We start from the raw sequence: 21545 nt of genomic DNA, 5'->3' as shown, positions 1-21545 counted from the left end.
AAGCAAAATTCATCCGATCTGGTTGAAATTTGGTACGTGGTGGTAGTATATGATATTTAACAACCATGCCAAAAGTGGTCCATATCAGTCAATAATAATTTATAGCCCCCATATAAACCGGAAACCAGAAGGATGTTTATAGCAACATTCCAAAGAAGAGATGATAGAACACCACCTTGGGGAGTGCCTCTGTTCACATACCTTTGTATGTTTGTTGTCCTAGTGAGGCTGAAATACGTCTCTTCGTTAGAAGTTTGTCTAATAGCCTAAGTATAGAAGGTGGAATGGTCATCAACATTTTTCGAAACTAAAAGTGAAATGTTCAGATTTTATTTCTCGTACCGAATCCGAATACACCCAGAGAAGGAATATTGGTTAGGTTAGGTATAGTGGCAGCCCAATATTTCAGGCTCACTTAGACTATTCAGTCCATTGTGATACCACAGTGGTGAACTTCTCCCTTATCACTGAGTGCTGCCCGATTCTATGTTAAGCTCAATGTCAAGGGACCTCCTTTTTATAGCCGCATCCGAACAGCGTTCCACATTGCAGTGAAACCACTTAGAGAAGCTTTGAAACCCTCAGAAATGTCACCAGCATAACTGAGATGGGATAGTCCACCGCTGAAAAACTGTTTAGTGTTCGGTAGAAGCAGAAATCGAACTCACGGCCTTGTGTATGCAAGGCGGGCATGCTAACCATTGCACCATGGTGTCGGAGAACACCTCTTGTGTGAGTGTCCTGCATTTAGTGTAAGGCGTAAGCAAATTTTAGGGCCATATAGCTTTAGATTACTGGCGGACCTGGAAAACGTTAACTTAAGCAGTCTGCTAATGTTTTTGGAACAATCTGGTTGGTTCAACAGAAAAAAATAAGCGAGAAGGTTCAGCGGTTAAAACTAGAAGTGCCCATATGTAATAGGTACTTTTAGTTAATGTGGTATCACAATGGACTGAATAGTCTAAGTGAGCCTGAATCTTAATCGGGCCGCCACTTTAACCTAACCTAACCTATGATGGCGGAGAAGGAATATGAATGTTCCATGTTCCTCATTCAAAAAATGATATGTTGCTCTTGACACATGTTTGAGGTGATCATATTGCTGCTCTGCGAGTAATGGGAGTAAAATTCTACTGAATCTAGAAACTTCAGATTTAACTTCTGTTGCTTAAAATCTGCCTGAAATTCTATAACCCGCTACGACGAGGGGCTGTTAGAGAAAACTATTGTGGTGGTGGTTATTTAAGATTCGAAGGATATTTATGATTCGAAGTCGGAGGATATTTATGAGAGAAGTTCACCAATGTGGTATCACAATGGACTGAATAGTCTAAGTGAACCTGATACATCAGGCTGCCACCTAACCTAACCTATGATTCGAACTTACATCTCCTACATCTCATACTTCTCATTTTGGTTCTTATTTGCGAAACGAAAATGATTATGGCAATTTTGTTTCGCAATTTCAATTTGTATAGTAAACTTTTGTTTGACCTCTAAATATCGGAAAGAAATAATAGTGCAACACATGATTGATAATTTAGTTTTAATTGACATCAAATCTAACGAACTATTTTGTATAAAATCCACTATAATTTTTGACATAACTTTATAGAAAATCAGATCAGAGTAATGAGTGCAACAAAACTAAAGTTATATCGACTATTATTGTGGTCAATGTTTTTCACAAAAATAGAATCCAAGGTAATAGGTGTTTCTCTCAAATTTTTACTATTTTATTGCCTACCTCCATCATTTAAAGGAATTTATTGGTAAGGCCTTTTTTGAAAAAACCAAAGTATATTACAATGCCAAAGAGGTTAAAGACCATCAGGTTCGTATCAATCCGGACAATACATCCCTAGACATTTCCATGGTCCTTACAAAATCCTTCAAAGAAGATCCATGGATGGCTGCAGGATTGCATCAGAGAGTTCGTAATACGAATCGCTTTCGAACTCTTTTGCAATTCGATTATAATGTCTGTTCTCTAATTGGTATAAGAGAAACAAATCTCTTATCAACTTTCATAAGAAAGTTTTCGGATTTAAGCACAAGAACCCTAGATTGTCCTTTCACAAAGGTAATATGTTACTATACTTTAAAATATCCAATTTAGATATAAATAACATATATTCATCCATATATTTTTTTTCTCTACATATTAAACAGGGTAACTATTCATGGCCTGGTGTTAGTACCGATAGTCTTCATGTTCCTCCTTTATTTAAGAGAAAGTATCAAGTGAATGTGATTACATATTTTCCAAGAAAATCGACTAAATATATTCTTACCAATGTGACTGTATTTATGAAAGTTGTTTGAATAAAATAAACAACCATATTAAATTTAATGTCTCAATAAATAAATGGTATCAAGCTGTTCATTGTTAGTATCTTTTTTATGGTAGTTTTGTACGCAAAAAAATAATTCTTTCTTCCCAGATGAAATTTTAGACAAAGTTCGTTTCTCATTTGCTTTTCGCTTTAAGGAAGTTTATTTGGAAGAAAATTATGTACTTTTTGTGATAAACGTTTATTCTCTTCCAGGATGTAAAATCAATTTCGTAAAGGCTAATCCAAAAGAACAATCTTTTCGGACTAATTGCATTTTCCATCACATCTTTTTCACTTCCACGTTGTTTTTTTTAGTTCTTAGCACCATTTTCTATAATTCAAACAATGTAGAAGAAATTATTCGATTTGATAAATTTTTGAAATTTTACCTGGACGGAGAATCGCCAGGCCAACACACTATCTACTGGGCTATGTAGCTATTACTGTCATCAGCAGGCAATTATCGCTACAGCCATCGCCGCACAAGCAACCCAAACAGCCAAACAATTATATTTTTATAGCATACTTTTCGGCACCCTCGGGCTGATTAAATAAACTTTATTTAACAGAAACATACATTTATTTGGACATCGTGATCAATTGTTAGTACACCCGCCTTGCATACCAAGGTTTGTGGGTTCAATCCCTTATTTAACCGAACACCAAAACGTTTTTATACCCACCACCATAGAATGGGTATATATTTTTGTGAAAAATATTGACCACAATAATATAGTATATAACTTCAGCATTATTGCCCTCATGGTTCTGTTAATTTTAAGTTAAGACAAATGATTATGGTGAATGCAAAATAGTTCAGATTATCAATCACAAGATCGTATCACAAGTTGAAGTTCTAAAACAAAATAGACTTAAAAATTTTTATGGAAATAATAAACGAAATAATTAGAAAACAAGTGTATACGGCCGTAAGTTCGGCCAGGCCGAATCTTATGTACCCTCCACCATGGATTGCGTAGAAACTTCTACGAAAGACTGTCATGGACAATCGAATTACTTGGGTTGTGGTATCTTAAAACTTCTTAACATCGTTTTCTAAATTGTGAGTTAGTCCATACCCCAGCAAAAAAAAATTGGAAGTTCTTCCAAAGGCACAACTTTAAAAGCACTTCCAGAAAATGCAATCCCAATGATGTTCTTTATTTTAACTACCCAGGAAGTTCTTTTAATTCAATTTTTTATAAATTGGCTTTTCCATACTATTAATGGGTAATTTTAACTTTTTTTGTTTCAAATAGGTTAAAAACAGAGTAAGAATTCATAAAATGTTACAAATCATTTAAATTTTGTCGAAAAAATGCTAAATCCAATCTGAAAAATTTTGAATTTTTGAAAATATTTGAGGTCAAACGTTTCCGACAAGCGTTAGAATCCATTAAAAATTATAAAAAAATATAAAAATTATTTATTTGACAAAATATTACAGAATTTTTTAATTTACATCCAAAACATTGAATTCGGATCACACCTAAAGAAGTGATGCAAATTCAGTGCAACGGCTGTTGAAATGGAGGACTTCTGTCCTATGACAAGCCCATGTTAAATTCATCGCTTCTGCGTCAATTTTGCACCACTTCCGGATCCCAAAAGAACATTTTCATTACTTTTTTGGCGACGCTTATTTTGCTGGGACGTGGTATGTATTAGACAATACGTAGAGAGCCAGAATTGAAATATGGGGGCTATATACAATTATGAACTTGATATGGACCAATTTTTGTGTGATTGGGGATCGATTTATCTGATGGCTATATATAACTATAGACCGATATGGACCTAGTTGGGCATGGTTGTTAACGGCCATATATATACTAGCACAATGTACCAAATTTCAACTGACTCGTATGAAATTTGCTCCTCCAAGAGGCTCCAAAACCAAATCTCGGGATCGGTTTATATGGGGGCTATATATGATTATGGACTGATATGGACCACTTATGGCATAGTTGTTAAATATGAATTTTGCTTCTCTAACCGGAGGTCAAATCTGGGGATCGGTTTATATGGGGGCTATATATAATTATGGACTGATATGAACCAATTCCTGCATTGTTGTTGGATACCATATACTAACTTCAGGTACCAAATTTCAACCGAATCGGATGAATTTTGCTCTTCCAAGAGGCATCAAATCTGGGGATCGGTTTATATAGGGCCTATATATAATTATGGATCGATTTCGACCAATTTTTGCATGGGAGTTTGAGGCCATATATTAACACCACGTACCAAATTTCAACAGAATCAGATGAATTTTGCTCTTCCAAGGGGCTCCGGAGGTCAAATCTGGTGATCAGTTTATATGGGGCCTACACGCTCACAAAAAATCGCTTCTGTAACATATACTCCCAAACATATTTTGCTTCAAGCATATATATTTTTGGGTATTGCCCAAACATTTATATGTTTGATCTCTTCCAATATATAATATGTTTGAAAGCATATTGGTCTAAACAATATATGTTTGGGTAGTCTAAGTTCCAAACATTTTGTATTTTTGCATCCAAATTCAATAATGTTGTCTTCCAAAAAAACAATATGTTATTATGTGAACATATAATATGTTTGGAAGCATTTTGCACCCAAAAATATTATATGCTTAAAAAAATTCTCCCAAACAATATTGTGCTCAAAATTTTATTTATTTATTTATATATTTACAATCATAATGAATTATGAAAACAAACAGGTAATATAGGTGCTAACAACATAGGTTTTCGACCTGAATGCTCAAAATTTTGTTTCTGCCCAATTGTATATTCCCCCACATCTTTCTCACTTCCACGAGATTTTTTAGTTCTTAGCACCTTTTTCTGTAATACAAACATTGTAGAAGAAATTATTCAATTGTATGATTTTTTTATTTTAATTTTACCTTTTGCCGGACAGGGATTCGAACAGCGGACCACACAGTTTGTAAGGATCAAAGAAGTAGCTGATCAATTGCCCAAAGGAAAAATAAAATGTTAATTTTGTAATAACAAGCAACAACCACCAACTTAATTCAATATCGCTCCCTGTTAAATAGCGCTCCAAGCTACTAAACACATATATGTTTATAGGCTATTTCTAAATTACTATATGTTTGCATCCAAGCATATTATATTTACAAACATTTTATGTTCCAAACATAATATGTTCTAACATATTAACATATATGTCCCAAACATGTTATGCTAGTTTATGAACATTATATGCTTGCACTCAAAAATATTGTGTTTAAAAATTTGTGTTCCAAACATATAATGTTTATAGCCAAACATATGAAAAACAGTCTTTTTCATCCGTGTATATATAATTATGGATCGATTTCGACCAATTTTTGCATGGGAGTTTGGGGCCATATATTAACACCACGTACCAAATTTCAACAGAATCAGATGAATTTTGCTCTTCCAAGAGGCTCCGGAGGTCAAATCTGGTGATCAGTTTATATGGGGGCTATATATAATTATGGACCGATGTAGACCAATTTTTGCATGGTTGTTAGAGACCATATACTAACACCATGTATCAAATTTCAGTCGAATCGGATGAAATTTGCTTCTCTTAGAGGATTCGCAAGCCAAATTTGGGGGTCCGTTTATATGGGGGCTATACGTATACGTACGTCGGATGGTATTGCCCATTTGCAATACCATCCGACCTACAGCAATAACAACTACTTGTGCAAAGTTCCAAGTCTATAGCTTGTTTCGTTCGGAAGTTAGCGTGATTTCAACAGACGGACGGACGGACGGACGGACGGACATGCTCAGATCGACTCAGAATTGCACCACGACCCGGAATATATACTTTATGGGGTCTTTAAAGCAATATTTCGATGTGTTACACACGGAATGACAAAGTTAATATACCCCCCATCCTATGGTGGAGGGTATAACAAGTGAGTAAAGTAGAATGTCGGGCGGGGCCGACTATATCATACCCTAAACCACCCCTACCGAATTAGTAAACATTGTTTGTGGGGTACGAATGGTATAGGACTAGGTTATCTCCTCGCATTTCCATATGTAAGAGCATTAAGGGCTACATGGTTATGGGAGTTTTATCACAATCTGAACAGAAATGTTGTTTAATAAATAAGAGTATTATGGCAAACTTTGGGAACATCGAGCGATGCATATATTTGGGAGCTATATCTACACGCAAAGAAAAAACACGTTTGGAAAACGTGTACCGAAAACGTTTTTCTTTTGTTAGAGTTTTTTGAATTGCTTCGAAAAGTATACACTTTTATCACCAAAAAAAAATCGTTTGTTACAAAATTTTTATTTTTTCAATAAAAAAAGTTATTTTTGAACCAACTACACAGTCCATTTCGTTTATATCAAACACTGTTCTTTTCTGACTTTAGGTCTTTAATAAGACACATTTTACAGTTCATAGTAAAAATTTAATATAGTAGAATGTAATGTTGAACATTTTTTGGGAATCTTCCGACCATATCTGGAATATAAAAAAAAATGGTCGAAGCAGGGATCGAACCCACGACCCTTGGCATGCAAGTCGGACGTAGCAACCACTGCTCCACGGTGCCCAACTAAATGTATTTTTCGGATAAATAAACTTTGTTTAATCGGCTCATGGGCGCCGCAATCTATGCTATATAAATATAACTTATATGGGTAATTGTCTATTGATGACAATAACGGTTACATAGCTCAGTGGATAGTGTGTTGGCTTACAAATTGCATGGTCCGCGGTTCGATTCTCCGTCCAGGCGAAAGGTTAAAAAAAAAAAACAATTTTAAAAGTTTATAAAATTGTATAATTTCTTCTACATTGTTTGTATTACAAAAAAAGGTGCTAAGAACTAAAAAACTTCGTGGAAGTGAGAAAGATGTGAGGGAAAATGCAATTAGCCAGAAAATAATTTTTTGGAGTTAGTCTTTATGAAATTGTTTTTACATCCTGGAAAAGAATAAACGTTTATCACAAAAATTATGTACTTTTCTTCCAAATACACTTCCTTTCAACGAAAAGCAAATGAGAAAAGAACTTTGTTTGTCTAAAATTTCGTTTGGGAGGAAAGAATTATTTTTTTGCGTGTAAATCTGAACCAATTTGGATAATATTTGGCAAGTTTGATTGAAGGTAACATTGTGCTAAATTTGAGGTAACATTGTGCTAAATTTGAGTAAGATAATAAATGAGGCCTCTAGGGTCAAAAATATGGTTATTAGGGCAAATTTTTCAAAATCGTCCAATACATATATGTGGGAGCTATATCTAAACCTGAACCGATCTTGATAATATATTCGCAGGTTTGATTGATGCAATAGAAGATTATCTTGTGCTAAATTTTAGTAAGATCTGGTAATAAATAAGGCTATTTTGGTAAAAAAAATAAGATTATTAGGGCAAATTTTTGAAAATCTCGCGATACATAGATATATGTAGGAGCTATATCTAAATCTGAACCGATTTAGATGATATTTGGCAAGTTTGGTTGATACCACAGAAGGTTACCGTTTGCCAAATTTGAGTAAGATCGGGTAATAAATAATGGTTTTACGACAGAAAATTCGGCCGGGTCGAATTACATGGACTATCCACCATGGATTGCGTTCTAACATCCAAATTGTATGTTAGTCTATATGGAATCTCAGGGAGCCACCGTGGTGCATTGGTTAGCATGCCCGCCTTGCATACACAAGGTCATGGGTTTGATTCCTGCTTCGACTGAACACCAAAAAAATTTTCAGCGGTGGATTATCCCACCTCAGTAATGCTGGTGACATTTCTGAGGGTTTCAAAGCTTCTCTAAGTGGTTTCACTGCAATGTGAAACGCCATTCGGACTCGGCTATAAAAGGGAGGTCCCTTGTCATTGAGCTTAACATGGAATCGGGCAGCACTCAGTGATAAGAGAGAAGTTCACCAATGTGGTATCACAATGGGCTGAATAGTCTAAGTGAGCCGGATACATCGGGCTGCCACCTAACCTAACCTACAATTAAGTTTACAAAATTTAAATTTAGGGAAGAATTGTGCCTTAAATTTATCCTTACTTCAAATCTCCCTTTCTTTGGCTCAGAATTAAAACCAAAATCAATACCAACAATCTTCGGAAACGGGCATGTTTTTGTTTTTCAGTGCGTATGTGATGTTAGCATATGCCTTCTAATCACCATGCAAAAATTGGTCCATATCGGTCCAGTATTAAATATAGCCCCCATATAAACCAATTCCCAGAATTGCCTTACGTAGCCTTTTGGAAGAGCAAATTACATCCGATCCGATTGAAATTTTCCTACGGGAAATTGATCAACCCCGGTGCAGGACTAAACCCTGGTATGTGTGGACTAGAGGTGTGCACGTGAGTAATATTTTACTCACGCTCACGAACACTCACGACGGAAAATCTTACTCACGCACACTCACCCCCGATATTGTTTGGGAGGACTCACGAAAAGAAAATTTGTACTTACGCACACTCACGCACGAAAATGTCGTGACTCACGAAAAATACCGTGACTCACGAAAAATATCGTGACTCATCGAAAATGTCGTGACTCATTAACAATTTTTTGAGTAATTTACCTTAGCGACGTGTCTGAAAACATGAGCATTATTAAAATCGAGAGCGTTATTACACTCTTAACATCCTAGGTGTCACTAAAATTGTAAATGAATTTAACTCTTAAACGTTTTATGTTCGTGAGCGGGATTATTTTCGTGAGCGTAAATCTTTACTCACGCACACTCACGAAGATGATATTTTCGTGACTCACGCTCACGCACGACATTTTGGTTTATTAATCACGCTCACGCACACTCACGCCGTCGCCATGAGCGTGACTCACGCGTGAGTCACGAAAATTTTCGTGAATCACGACAATTTCGTGTCACGTGCGCACCTCTAGTGTGGACCAGTCCTAGTTCTGGTCGAAACGTATGGAAGGGATTCGTAACTTTAACATGGATTTGTCATTGACGTGGGAAATTTACACATTAGAAAACGCCTTGGACTTATTCCAAAGGAAACGTCCTAAGACATCTTAGTAGGATTACTCCATATACAGTAGGATTACTCCTCATGAACTAGTCAGGGACAAACGCTCCACCAGAATGGAAGATAAGACTTTAATATCAAGAGAGTATAGAAATCAATAAATTATTGTATTGCACCAATTCCCGTAGGGTTGGTGCGTGATGTCCATATCGCTCAATAATTATTATGACGCCCCTCACCACCAAAAATTTAACTTCATAATCCTCATGGAATAACAAATTTCATCTCATACCTTTTGACCTAACGAAATGTTTGTCAAGAGAAACATACGAAATCTAAAACATCAGTAAGCTGCTTGATTCCTCTCATTTATTCAACTCTCAAAAATACAGATGAATTGCTAAGGGTATACTTAAGTGATTTTTTTCGATAGTATGTCACCACAGTTACTTTATATTTTCCTTTAAATAAGGGAGGAACATGAAGGCTATCCGTACTGATATTTGTCCATGAATAGTTGCCCTTTGAATTGATTGAGGAAAGTAAAAATATGTTTGGTAAATAAAATTTATATAAATATACAATTGTTAATAACCACCTTCTCGGGAGGACAACTTTGTTTTATGGCTAGATCTGTAAATTTTCGAATAAAAGTCGATAAAAGACTGTTTCCTCTCACACCGACCAGATAACAGATATTATTATCAAATTTCAATAAAGTTCGGAATCGATTCGTATGAAGATTTCTTTGAAGCAATGCTGCAGCCATCCATGGATCTTGCGTGAAGGGTTTTCCAATTAACAAGAACAAATCTATAGAGGCATTACCTGGATTGATACGAATCCGATAGTCTTCAATGTCATTGGGATTGAAATAAACTTGAGTTCTTTCAAAAATAGTTTTGCCAGTAAATTCCTACAATCAGAGAGAATGAGCAATGTCCCCTTTTATTGGTATGGAATAATACAATACCTTAACATTGAAAACTATTAGCCACATTGATATTGACATTATTTTCAATATTAGTCCAATCATGGTTTTTACACTTGCCGATTAAAACACTACTGACAGTTTCTTTTATAATGATTTCAATATTAGTTCTTTGATTCGAATATATACCCACTAAATATAAATGATCAAAGAACAATTAGATTGTTATTTATCCACTATCTAGCTGCTAATGGCAAACCGCAATATATAATTGTGGAAATAAAATCTGCAAAAACAAACAATACATTTTAAAAATACACCAATTAAAAAACAAAAATTACTTCGATTCAAAGATTATAGGAATTTGGTATTGAATGCGAGCTAAAGATCACGGTTGCAGATTTTTTCGTGAAAGTATATCCCCAAAAAAATCCCGATCCAAAATATTTTTCACCATGAAAAAACCACCCAAAGAAAAATGCATATGACAAGTTTATGTATATAATGTTCATTCTAAAAAAATATGTACATATAAAATATATTGAAATCTTTAATAAATAAGTTTGAAGAAAAAAATTGCAAAAATGTCTTTAATACCATACTAAGTTCATGATGGGCTCATTATTGGTAAAATTTACAAATTTTAAGAAATTCTTAACTAAAGGGTGATTTGTTAAGAGCTTGATAACTTTTTTTTTTAAAAAAACGCATAAAATTTGCAAAATCTCATCGGTTCTTTATTTGAAACGTTAGATTGGTCCATGACATTTACTTTTTGAAGATAATTTCATTTAAATGTTGACCGCGGCTGCGTCTTAGGTGGTCCATTCGGAAAGTCCAATTTTGGGCAACTTTTTCGAGCATTTCGGCCGGAATAGCCCGAATTTCTTCGGAAATGTTGTCTTCCAAAGCTGGAATAGTTGCTGACTTATTTCTGTAGACTTTAGACTTGACGTAGCCCCACAAAAAATAGTCTAAAGGCGTCAAATCGCATGATCTTGGTGGCCAACTTACCGGTCCATTTCTTGAGATGAATTGTTCTCCGAAGTTTTCCCTCAAAATGGCCATAGAATCGCGAGCTGTGTGGCATGTAGCGCCATCTTGTTGAAACCACATGTCAACCAAGTTCAGTTCTTCCATTTTTGGCAACAAAAAGTTTGTTAGCATCGAACGATAGCGATCGCCATTCACCGTAACGTTGCGTCCAACAGCATCTTTGAAAAAATACGGTCCAATGATTTCACCAGCGTACAAACCACACCAAACAGTGCATTTTCGGGATGCATGGGCAGTTCTTGAACGGCTTCTGGTTGCTCTTCACTCCAAATGCGGCAATTTTGCTTATTTACGTAGCCATTCAACCAGAAATGAGCCTCATCGCTGAACAAAATTTGTCGATAAAAAAGCGGATTTTCTGCCACTGATTTTGGTAATAAAATTCAATGATTTGCAAGCGTTGCTCGTTAGTAAGTCTATTCATGATGAAATGTCAAAGCATACTGAGCATCTTTCTCTTTGACACCATGTCTGAAATCCCACGTGATCTGTCAAATACTAATGCATGAAAATCCTAACCTCAAAAGAATCACCCTTTATATTGTGGGAGATACGAAATTAGTAAATCTTTATACAAAACATAACAATTCCATCCACTAAAATATAATTAAAATGGCTTTATTGTCATATAGGATTCAGTATATATGTGAAGAACATTGTCATGGTACTTAAAATGGACCTCGTAAAAGACAACTGGACATATATACAACCACAATTATCAATGGAAGTGGGACACTTTTCATATTCGTTACATAAATATTAAGCTGTGATGGTAAACAGGAACGCGGTTTAGCCCAACTTAAATGAATTCGTACTTCGCTTTTACAAGTTCTATAAAAAAAATTAATACTATCTGATTGTTGGTTGAAATATCGCCAAACCATGGTTTTATCCCCAGACAAATCCCCGAAGTACAAAAAAAAAAATATCCCCAACCACGAGAAAAAGTCCCCAGTTTGGGAAAAATCTCCTAATGTGACAACACTGCTATATATAAGGTATCGTTAATATAAAGATATTTGGTGGAATTAAGCGAATTTAAAAAAAAAAATTATATATTATATATCGTAGCGATTCAAGAACCTAAGCTTAATGCCATCTGCGCCATTTTGATAGATATAATGTGCTACGCAAGACAGACAGAATTGATTGATTGATTTATTGAATTATATACCAATACAGCAAGATAATTATCTTAAATATTACAGTATTGGAATTACAATGTTATCATAATCTCTATGTTATTGATATGTTGATTAAAATTAATTATAAATGAAAAACCAACAAACTTGATAAACATTTAATATTTAAATAAAATAACATTTGAACTAATACAAATACAAAGATGGAACAATTTTATAATATTTTATAACAAGAAAAAAGAATAATATTTATATTTCTTGTGTTAGATGTAAAAAGAGTTTATTCTTAAAACATTGCGCGTTGCTAATAGTTTGAATAAGACTTGGGAGATGATTCCAGAGACGGATTGATCGTATGAGAAAAAAGTTTTGTGATGATATTCGACGGTATGATATTTGTATGATGTTCTTTCCTTTACATGACCTAGCAAATTGTAGTCTATTGTATAGGTATGAGGGATTCCTTGTATAAATTATTTTGTGTAAAAATATCAGAGATTTGTATTCTAAGTACTTTTCCCAAGGCATTTTTAGCACTTGAAGTGAAAACGATGAAATATGATCAAACTTTCTAAGTCCAAATATATATCGTATGGCATTGTTGAAGGTGGTTTGGAGTTTCTTTTTAGAGTTTGCTTCACAGCCTGCAAAGATCTCAGCACCATAAAGCAGCGTGGGTAAAATGTAGGTCCTTACTAGAAGTATTCTTATGTTCAGAGGTGTATAGGATTGAGACGTCCAAAGGTTTCTTAGCATTGAGTAGGTTTTGCCACACGCAGCGATGATATGATCCGACCAGGTTAAGTTTTCGTTAAAAATTACGCCTAAGTTTTTGGCTTTATTAGCAATTTCAATTGCGGAGTCACCCAGTCGCAGACAGCAGTTGAGGTTTACGGTAGAATTCTTATTTCGAATAATTATTGCTTTCGACTTGCTTGGATTTAGTAGTAAACCATTTTTTGTGGCCCAGTTATTGATCCTGGCAAGGATCGCACCAGAAGTGGAGGTGGTGGCCTGGTTTTCACACTACACCATTCTGTGCAGTATAGACCTATCCCGCTTATGCCAAAGACTAGTAACCCGCAATGGTTAGCATGCCCGCCTTGCATACACAAGGTCGTAGGTTCGATTCCTGCTTCGACCGAACACCAAAAAGTTTTTCAGCGGTGGATTATCCCACCTCAGTAATGCTGGTGACATTTCTGAGGGTTTCAAAACTTCTCTAAGTGGTTTCACTGCAATGTGGAACGCCGTTCGGACTCGGCTATAAAAAGGAGGTCCTTTTCATTGAGCTTAACATGGAATCGGGCAGCACTCAGTGGTAAGAGAGAAGTTCACCAATGTGGTATCACAATGGACTGAATAATCTAAGTGATCCTGATACATCGGGCTGCCACCTAACCTAACCTAGTAACCCGTATATGGAATGTATGGGGGTAGGTTAGGTTAGGTTAAAGTGACAGCCCGATTAAGTTTTAGGCTCACTTAGACTATTCAGTCTATTGTGATACCACATTAACTAAAAGTACCTATTACATATGGGCACTTCTAGTTTTAACCGCTGAACCTTCTCGATTATTTCCTTCTGTTGAACCAACCAGATTGTTCCCAAAACAGTAGCAGACTGCTTAAGTTAACGTTTTCCAGGTCCGCCAGTAATCTAAGCTATATGCCCCTAAAGTTCGCTAACGCCTTACACAAAAATCAGGACACTCACACAAGATGTGTTTAATTGATTCCCCTTCTCCGCATCATGACAGCTCATACAGCGCCAATATTTTTTGCAAAATCGCCTATCAGGCAGCGACCGGTTTTACCAGATATCAGGAGTGAAATCTGGCGTCTTGAGAACACTAGCATATCTAGTGTGCGGTTTAAATGGGGCCATATTTGCTTAGTGTTGTTACAACCCTTGCAATTCTCCCATCGAACATTTGCCATTATAACAGACTTCTCACGCAGTAAGACGCATACCAACAGATTTTAGTTCCCATGGAATTGTATGGTAGTTCCTAGCCTTGCTAACTCATCCGCTTCGCAGTTCCCTGGTATGTTCCTATGACCAAGTACCCATATTAGGTGAATATTGTACTGCACAGCCATCTCGTTGAGAGATTTTCGGTAGTCGATGGCCGTTTTCGAGTTAAGAAACACAGAATCCAATGTTTTTATTGCAGGCTGACTGTCTGAGTATATATGAATGCCAACATTTGTTGGAACATTACTTCCCAACCAATTCGCCACCTCTCTTATTGCTAGTATATCTGCGTGGGGGTAGCAATCAAGTCTGGGGCTGCGGAAATAGAGCTATACAACGTGTATATACCGCCGGTTGGTAGCTGTGCTCCAGGTTAAATCCCAAACATTGAGTGGCTGTTGTGTGTGCATAACCGATTGGTGCTAGGAGACTTTATTGTCCACCATAAACTTTGGCATTCTCTCCTAGGTAATGACCAGGAAGGCATAGCTTTGTCAGAGCAAATATATGACTCTATATTTTGCACGGTGAACGAAGAAGCCCCTACGAAAATTATGTGTGATTGTAGCAGTTCGCCATATACATCTTTACCATTGCTTAGTCTGATAAATGAGTTCCCTGGCAACCCGTCATTTCATAGGGACCAGACCACCTCCCCATAATTCTCACCATTAACCGACCCTCCGATTTTATAACCTCTGACCGCCGGACGTTTATCAATCAAAAGAAAGCCAACAGGGAAGGCTTCAGATAATATACATATCGCCGCTTCTGCGAGCTTCCGTGCCCCTCTCATGTTCATGTTGCCCAGAGGGTATTCCGTGAAATCATCAATGCAGCAGCTGCTCGCTTCATACCCTATGATTGAATTGCCCCAGTGAGGCCCAAATTCCCAGCAGAAGCGGGGAGACTCGCAGACGAGTGTGATGAACGCCGTCGTGCTAACGCTGCTGATCCCAGAATCAGGGAACTGAATCTAGAGATTAGTAAGATAGTCGACGAGCACAAACGGAAAACTTAGTTAGCGCAGCTGAAGCAATATAACTTAGGCACAGGAATAGGTAAGTTGTGGTCAACAGTGAGAGCCCTCTTGAACCCCACCATAAGGGATGATGGGATCGCAGTGACCTTTGGCGGCGTGACGGTGATTGATCTGAAGAGATGCGCCAGGTTTTTCAACCGACAGTTTGTCGAGCATCTCGAGAGTAATAGAGCGAAAAGGTGAGCCACTCGTCGCGTTCATGGTCTCATCTAAGGCGCTGGGTCCCGGCGGGATCTCTATGCTTATGCTGAAGCATATGGGAACAGTGGGAGTTGAGTACTTGACCAGACTCCACAATTTGTACTTGGAGTCACGATGGAAAAATGGTAGGGTGATTCCACTACTGAAGCCTGGCAAAGACTTGAGTAAAAGTGAATCTTACAGACCGATATCCCTTCTCTCGCCACTAGCCAAGACGATGGGATCGCAGTGACCTTTGGCGGCGTGACGGTGACTGATCCGAAGAGATGCGCCAGGTTTTTCAACCGGCAGTTTGTCGAGCATCCCGAGAGTAATAGAGCGAAAAGGAGAGCCACTCGTCGCGTTCATGGTCTTGTCTAAGGCGCTGGGCCCCGACGGAATCTCTATGCTAATGCTGAACCATATGGGAACAGTGGGAGTTGAGTACTTGACCAGACTCAACAATTTGTACTTGGAGTCACGATGGAAAAATGGTAGGGTGATTCCACTACCGAAGCCAGGCAAAGACTTGAGTAAAGGTGAATCTTACAGACCGATATCCTTCCTCTCGCCACTAGCAAAGATACTTGCTGCACTACTCCACCCCAGCCTTGTGGAGAATTTTCCAGCTGCTAACCATCAACATGGATTGCGTAAAGTACATAACTATCACGACGACCACTTTGCATGCCATTTCAGCATACATTTATAGAGGACTTAACCAGCGCAATCCGTGTCATAGGACGGTCCTCGTGGCGCTTGACCTATCGAAGGCATTCAATACGGTCAACCATGCCAGACTCTTCGAGGACATCGAGAATACGTCTCTACCGGTAGGAACCAAACGTTAGATTCTAAATTATCTGTGCGGACGCCAGGCGTATGTGGAATTTAGTGACAAGAAGTCGAGACTCCGTAGAGTGAAACAAGTAGTTCCCCAACATGGGGTGATATCCCCGGCACTGTTTAACCTCTACTTGTCCTCTATTCTACCCCATCCTGACAGCGTTGAGATTTTATCATATGTGGACGATTGTACAATCATGACATCCGAGCGCATTGTTGATGAGATATGCGTTCGATTGAACGTCTACATCACTGATCCTACCAGTTATATCACTGCTAGAAACATGAGGATATCTCCCACCAAATCTTCAACCACACTATTCACTACACAGATGGCGGAAGTACGCAGGCAGATGAATGTCAGAGTCAATGGCGAAATGATTCCGATCACAAATTACCCCACAATTCTAGAGATCACATTTGACAACCTTTTTAAATGTCTGCCTATGCCACTGCATTTTGTGATAAGCTCCGCGGTAGAAACAAGCTCCTGAAGTCGCTTGCCCTCAGCGCTGGGGTTGCGGACAAAGAAACCTTGTTGACTACATATAAGGCAATTGACAGGTTGAAACAAGCTCCTGAAGTCGCTTGCCCTCAGCACTTGGGTTGCGGACAAAGAAACCTTGTTGACTACATATAAGGCAATTGACAGGTCAGTGGTAAACTATGCAGTGCCAGTGTGGACACCTCAACCGAGCGATAAGCAGTGGAATAGTATACATACCTGTCAGAACGTTGCCCTTAGAACTGCGACAGGATGTCTCCGCAGTACACACTTGGATCACCTTTATGTGGAGATCAAGATCATCCCAGTGCGTCCACACAATTACATGTTGTCAAAGCAGTACCCCTTGGGTTGCTATCGAAGTTGCCATCCAAATCACCATCTTGTCGATAAGCAATCACCTCCCAGGAGTGTAAGGATTGATCTTCACTTTCTAGAGGGCGAGATCTAGCGTTACAAAATAGAGCACCATACACGTCTGAACAGGATTCATGAGGATACTGTAGCTGAAGCGGTGAGAAGCTACAAAGTTACTCATGTTCTCGGAGCTTCACCACCGCCCATAGCACCGTTGGAGACAGACCTCCCAAAATTCGCATTCGTATTTTAAGGACATGAAATCTTTGGCCTCACGACAATATTTTTTCAGTGTTACCTAACCATCAATGCATTGGTCTGTGGTTTTATAATGAGCTAACATTGAATATACCTTTTGATCTATCCTAGGATAGGTTAGTTTAGGTTAAAAGTACCTAAATAATTTATATGGACACTTCTAGTTTTAACCGCTGAACCCTCTCGATTATTTCCTTCTGTTGAACCCAACCAGATTGTTGTTAGCCGGCTACTTAAGTTAATGTTTTGCAGGTCCGCCAGTAATCTAAAACTATATGCCCCTAAAATTCGCTTACGCCTTACACAAAAAGCAGGACACTCACACAATAGGTGTTTATTTGATTCCACCTCTTCCGCATTATGACAGCTCATACAGCAGTCATTATACTTCGCGCCAATATTTTTTGCAAAATCGCCTATCAGGCAGCGACCCGTTATACCAGATATCAGGAGTGAAATTTGACGTCTTGAGAACAGTAGCATATCTAGTGAGCGGTTTAAGTTTAATATTTGCTTTGTGTCGTTACAACCATTGCAATTCTCCCATCGAACATTTGCCATCATAACAGCCTTCTCACGCAATAAGAGCTTGCAGGTAGCCAGAGGCATACCAACAGATTCTACTTTCCTTGGAATATGTAAGGTAGTTCCTAGTCTTGCTAACTCATCCGCTTCGTAGTTACCCGGTATGTTCCTATGGCCAGGCACCCATATTACGTGAATATTGAACTGCTCAGCCTTCTCGTTGAGAGATTTGCCGTAGTCGATGGCCGTTTTCGAGTTAAGGAACACAGAATCCAAGAATTTTGTTGCAGGTTGGTAGTCTGAGTATATATTAATGCCAACATTACTTCTCAGCCAATTCGCCACCTCTCTGACCTAACCTATGTTTTTCAAAAAAAAAAAAAAAACATTTCGTATTCTTCAAAAGTCTAAAATATCAATTAGCTGCTTGATTACATTTATTTTGTAAGACATTTCAAATATTTTCAATGTTCAATTTCTCATTTAAACAACTTTCAAAAATACAGTAACATTGGTAAGGATATACTTAAGCGATTTCTTTTGAAAGTATGTAATCACATTTACTTTATATTTTCCTTTAAACAAGGGAGGAACATGAAGGCTATCCGTGCTGACACCTGGCCATGAGTAGTTGCCCTTTAAATTGAGGAAAATAAATACAAGTTATAAAAGTAAATATATAATTTCTAATTAACACCACCTTAACGGGAGGGCAACTCATAGGTCCTTTGCCTAGATCTGTAAATTTTCGAATGAAAGTTGATAATAGGTTTGTTCCGCTTATACCCATAAGAGAGCAGATGTTATTATCAAACTTCAATAAAGTACGAAATCGATTCGTATTGCGATGTCGCTGATGCAATGCTGCAGCCATCCATGGTTCTTCTTTATACGGTTTGGTTATATTGAAGGTAATATGTAGCGATGTATTACCGGGATTGATACGAACCTTATGATCTTTCACATCTTTGGAATTAAAATAAACTAGAGTGTTTTCATAAATAGCTTTGCCAGTGAATTCCTACAATCGAAGATAAATTAACAATGTGTCCTTGAGTATGAAATAATGCAATACCTTGGCCTCAGATTTTAGGAAAACCATTGACCACAAAGATATTGAAAATATTATTTTAGATATTAGTCCAATCATGTTTTTTACACTTGTCGATTAAAGAATGACTGAGAGTTTCTTTTAAAATTACTGCAATATTATTTGGTGATTCGGATATAGGTATAATGGTTTTAGCCATTAAAACAAAATTATCAATTAACTGTATGGTTATCCAGTATCTTGCTGGCATTGACAAATAAAGGCACATGACTATAAACAACAATATTATTATTATTATTATGAATATAAAAAATATAGAAAATAAATGTATACATTTCTACACCCATAAAAATTGTTTTTGAATTCAAAGATTTTAGCCTTAACATAGGGAGTTTAGTATTGATTCTCAGATAAAGATCCCAGCAAAAAAGTTTGGAAGTTGTTCTCAAGGCACAACTTTAAAAGAACTTCCAAAAATGCTCTCCCAAAGATGTTCTTTATTTTAACTGCACAGGAAGTTCATTTGAGTCAATTTATTTTTTTGTGTTTCAAATAGGTTAAAAAAGATTAAGAAATAATAAAATGGTACAAATTATTAAAATTTAGCCGAAAAAAAATCTAAATCCTTTGTAGAAAATTTTTGAATTTTTTTAAATATTTGATCACAAAAGTTCCAGACAAGCGTTGTAATGCATTAAAAATCATAAAAAAAAATTTTAAATTATTTATATGTCAAAATATCACAAAATTTCTTAATTCACATCCAAAACACTGAATTCGCCTCACACCTTAAGAAGTGATGCAAATTCAGTGCAGCGGCTGTTGAAATGGTGGACATCCGTCCTATGACAAGCCCTTGTTAAATTCATCGCTTCTGCGTCAATTTGGCACCACTTCCGCTTTTTTTGCTGGGATGTGACTGTTAAAAAAATACTGTTCAGAGGCAACGTTGGTAGCATTTGTGCCAAATGTCAGGGCGGGAGTTTTCGTTAATGTTTGAAATATATGGAAAAAATGTTCACAATCCAAAAATAACAGTTTGCTCTTGGAGGTGACCATTCATATTCCTACTCTGGCTCAAAATGATTATAAGTATATTGGTGACAGTTACATATACAACTAAAATCGGACATAGAAATTGGTATTGCCTAGAGATGTCCGTTTGTTGAAACTTCGAAACGAAACAAGCTATAGATATGAAACTTGTGTAGAACCATTTTTATACCCTGCGCCACACTGTGGAACAGGGTATTATAAGTTAGTGCATATGTTTGCAACACCCAGAAGGAAACGAGATAGACACATGGTGTCTTTGGCAAAAATGCTCAGGGTGGGCTCCTGAGTCGATATAGCCATGTCCGTCTGTCCGTGAACACATTTTTGTAATCAAAGTCTAGGCCGCAGTTTTAGTCCAATCGAGTTCAAATTTGGCACAAGTATGTGTTCTGGCTCAGAATAGAACCCTATTGATTTTGGAAGAAATCGGTTCAGATGTAGATATAGCTCCTTCTAAAGGAATACATTTTTGATCGAATTTACTACAGAAATAAAATTTCGAGAAATTTTTTACTTTATTCTGGTGAATTGCGATTCCGAATTTTGTAACATGGGGCAAAATCTTTGGAACAAATAATACAAATAAAATTTTGACCAAATTTTCGATAGAAATAAAATTTTGACCAGATTTGCTATAGAAATAAAAATGTGAGAAATTTTCACTAGAAATAAAATTTTGACAAAATTTTCTATAGAAATAAAATTTTGTAAAAATTTTCAATAGAAATAAAATTTTGTAAAAATTTTCTATAGAAATAAAATTTTGACAAAATTTTCTATAGAAATAAAATTTTGACAAAATTTTCTATAGAAATAAAATTTTGACCAAATTTTCTATAGAAATAAAATTTTGACCAAATTTTCTGAAGAAATACCATTTTGATGAAATTTTGACAAAATTTTGATAGAAATAAAATTTTGACAAAATTATCTACAGAAATAAAACTTTTACCAGATTTTCTATAGGAATAAAATTTTGACCAAATTTTCTATAGAAATAAAAGTTTAACCAAATTTTCTATAGGAATAATATTTTGACCAAATGTTCTATATAAATAAAAGTTTCTATAGGCGTTAATTTTTTACCATATTTCCTATAAGAATAAAATTTTGACCAAATTTTCTATAGGAATAAAATTTTGAACGAATTTTCTATATAAATAGAAGTTTCTATAGAAATAAAGCTTGACAAAAGTATCTATAGAAATAATTTTTGACCAAATTTTCTTTAGAAATAAAATTTTGACCACATTTTCGATAACAATAAAGTTTTGACCAAATTTGTTTTAGAAATAAAGATGTGA

The 21545-nt window shown here is 36.5% G+C and overlaps 2 protein-coding genes across 2 annotated transcripts; one reads left to right on the top strand and one right to left on the bottom strand.

Annotated features, from left to right (window-relative positions):
- The first annotated feature begins 1632 nt into the window (after window positions 1-1632).
- On the top strand, window positions 1633-2325 carry LOC142223598 (uncharacterized). The gene is made up of 3 exons (XM_075293474.1): window positions 1633-1704; window positions 1763-2083; window positions 2173-2325. Exons 1-3 carry the CDS (start codon window positions 1633-1635, stop codon window positions 2323-2325), a joined length of 546 nt encoding a protein of 181 aa, XP_075149589.1.
- A 10367-nt stretch (window positions 2326-12692) lies between these two features.
- LOC142223585 (uncharacterized) lies at window positions 12693-13199 on the bottom strand. The gene has a single exon (XM_075293469.1). It carries the CDS (start codon window positions 13197-13199, stop codon window positions 12693-12695), a length of 507 nt encoding a protein of 168 aa, XP_075149584.1.
- Between the last annotated feature and the right edge of the window lie 8346 nt (window positions 13200-21545).

The sequence above is a fragment of the Haematobia irritans genome, chromosome 1, assembly GCF_050003625.1.
Source record: "Haematobia irritans isolate KBUSLIRL chromosome 1, ASM5000362v1, whole genome shotgun sequence".
In the NCBI taxonomy this organism is placed as follows: domain Eukaryota; kingdom Metazoa; phylum Arthropoda; class Insecta; order Diptera; family Muscidae; genus Haematobia; species Haematobia irritans.
Note: the sequence above shows the minus strand (reverse complement) of the source record. Positions and strands in the feature narration are given on the sequence as shown.

Coding starts and splice junctions, on each gene's coding strand:
- LOC142223598 (XM_075293474.1), top strand. CDS start 1,633: ATGAGTGCAACAAAACTAAAGTTATATCGACTATTATTGTGGTCAATG. Junction 1,705..1,762: donor TCACAAAAATAGAATCCAAG/GTAATAGGTGTT, acceptor CATCATTTAAAG/GAATTTATTGGTAAGGCCTT. Junction 2,084..2,172: donor TAGATTGTCCTTTCACAAAG/GTAATATGTTAC, acceptor CATATTAAACAG/GGTAACTATTCATGGCCTGG.
- LOC142223585 (XM_075293469.1), bottom strand. CDS start 13,199: ATGCTAAGAAACCTTTGGACGTCTCAATCCTATACACCTCTGAACATA.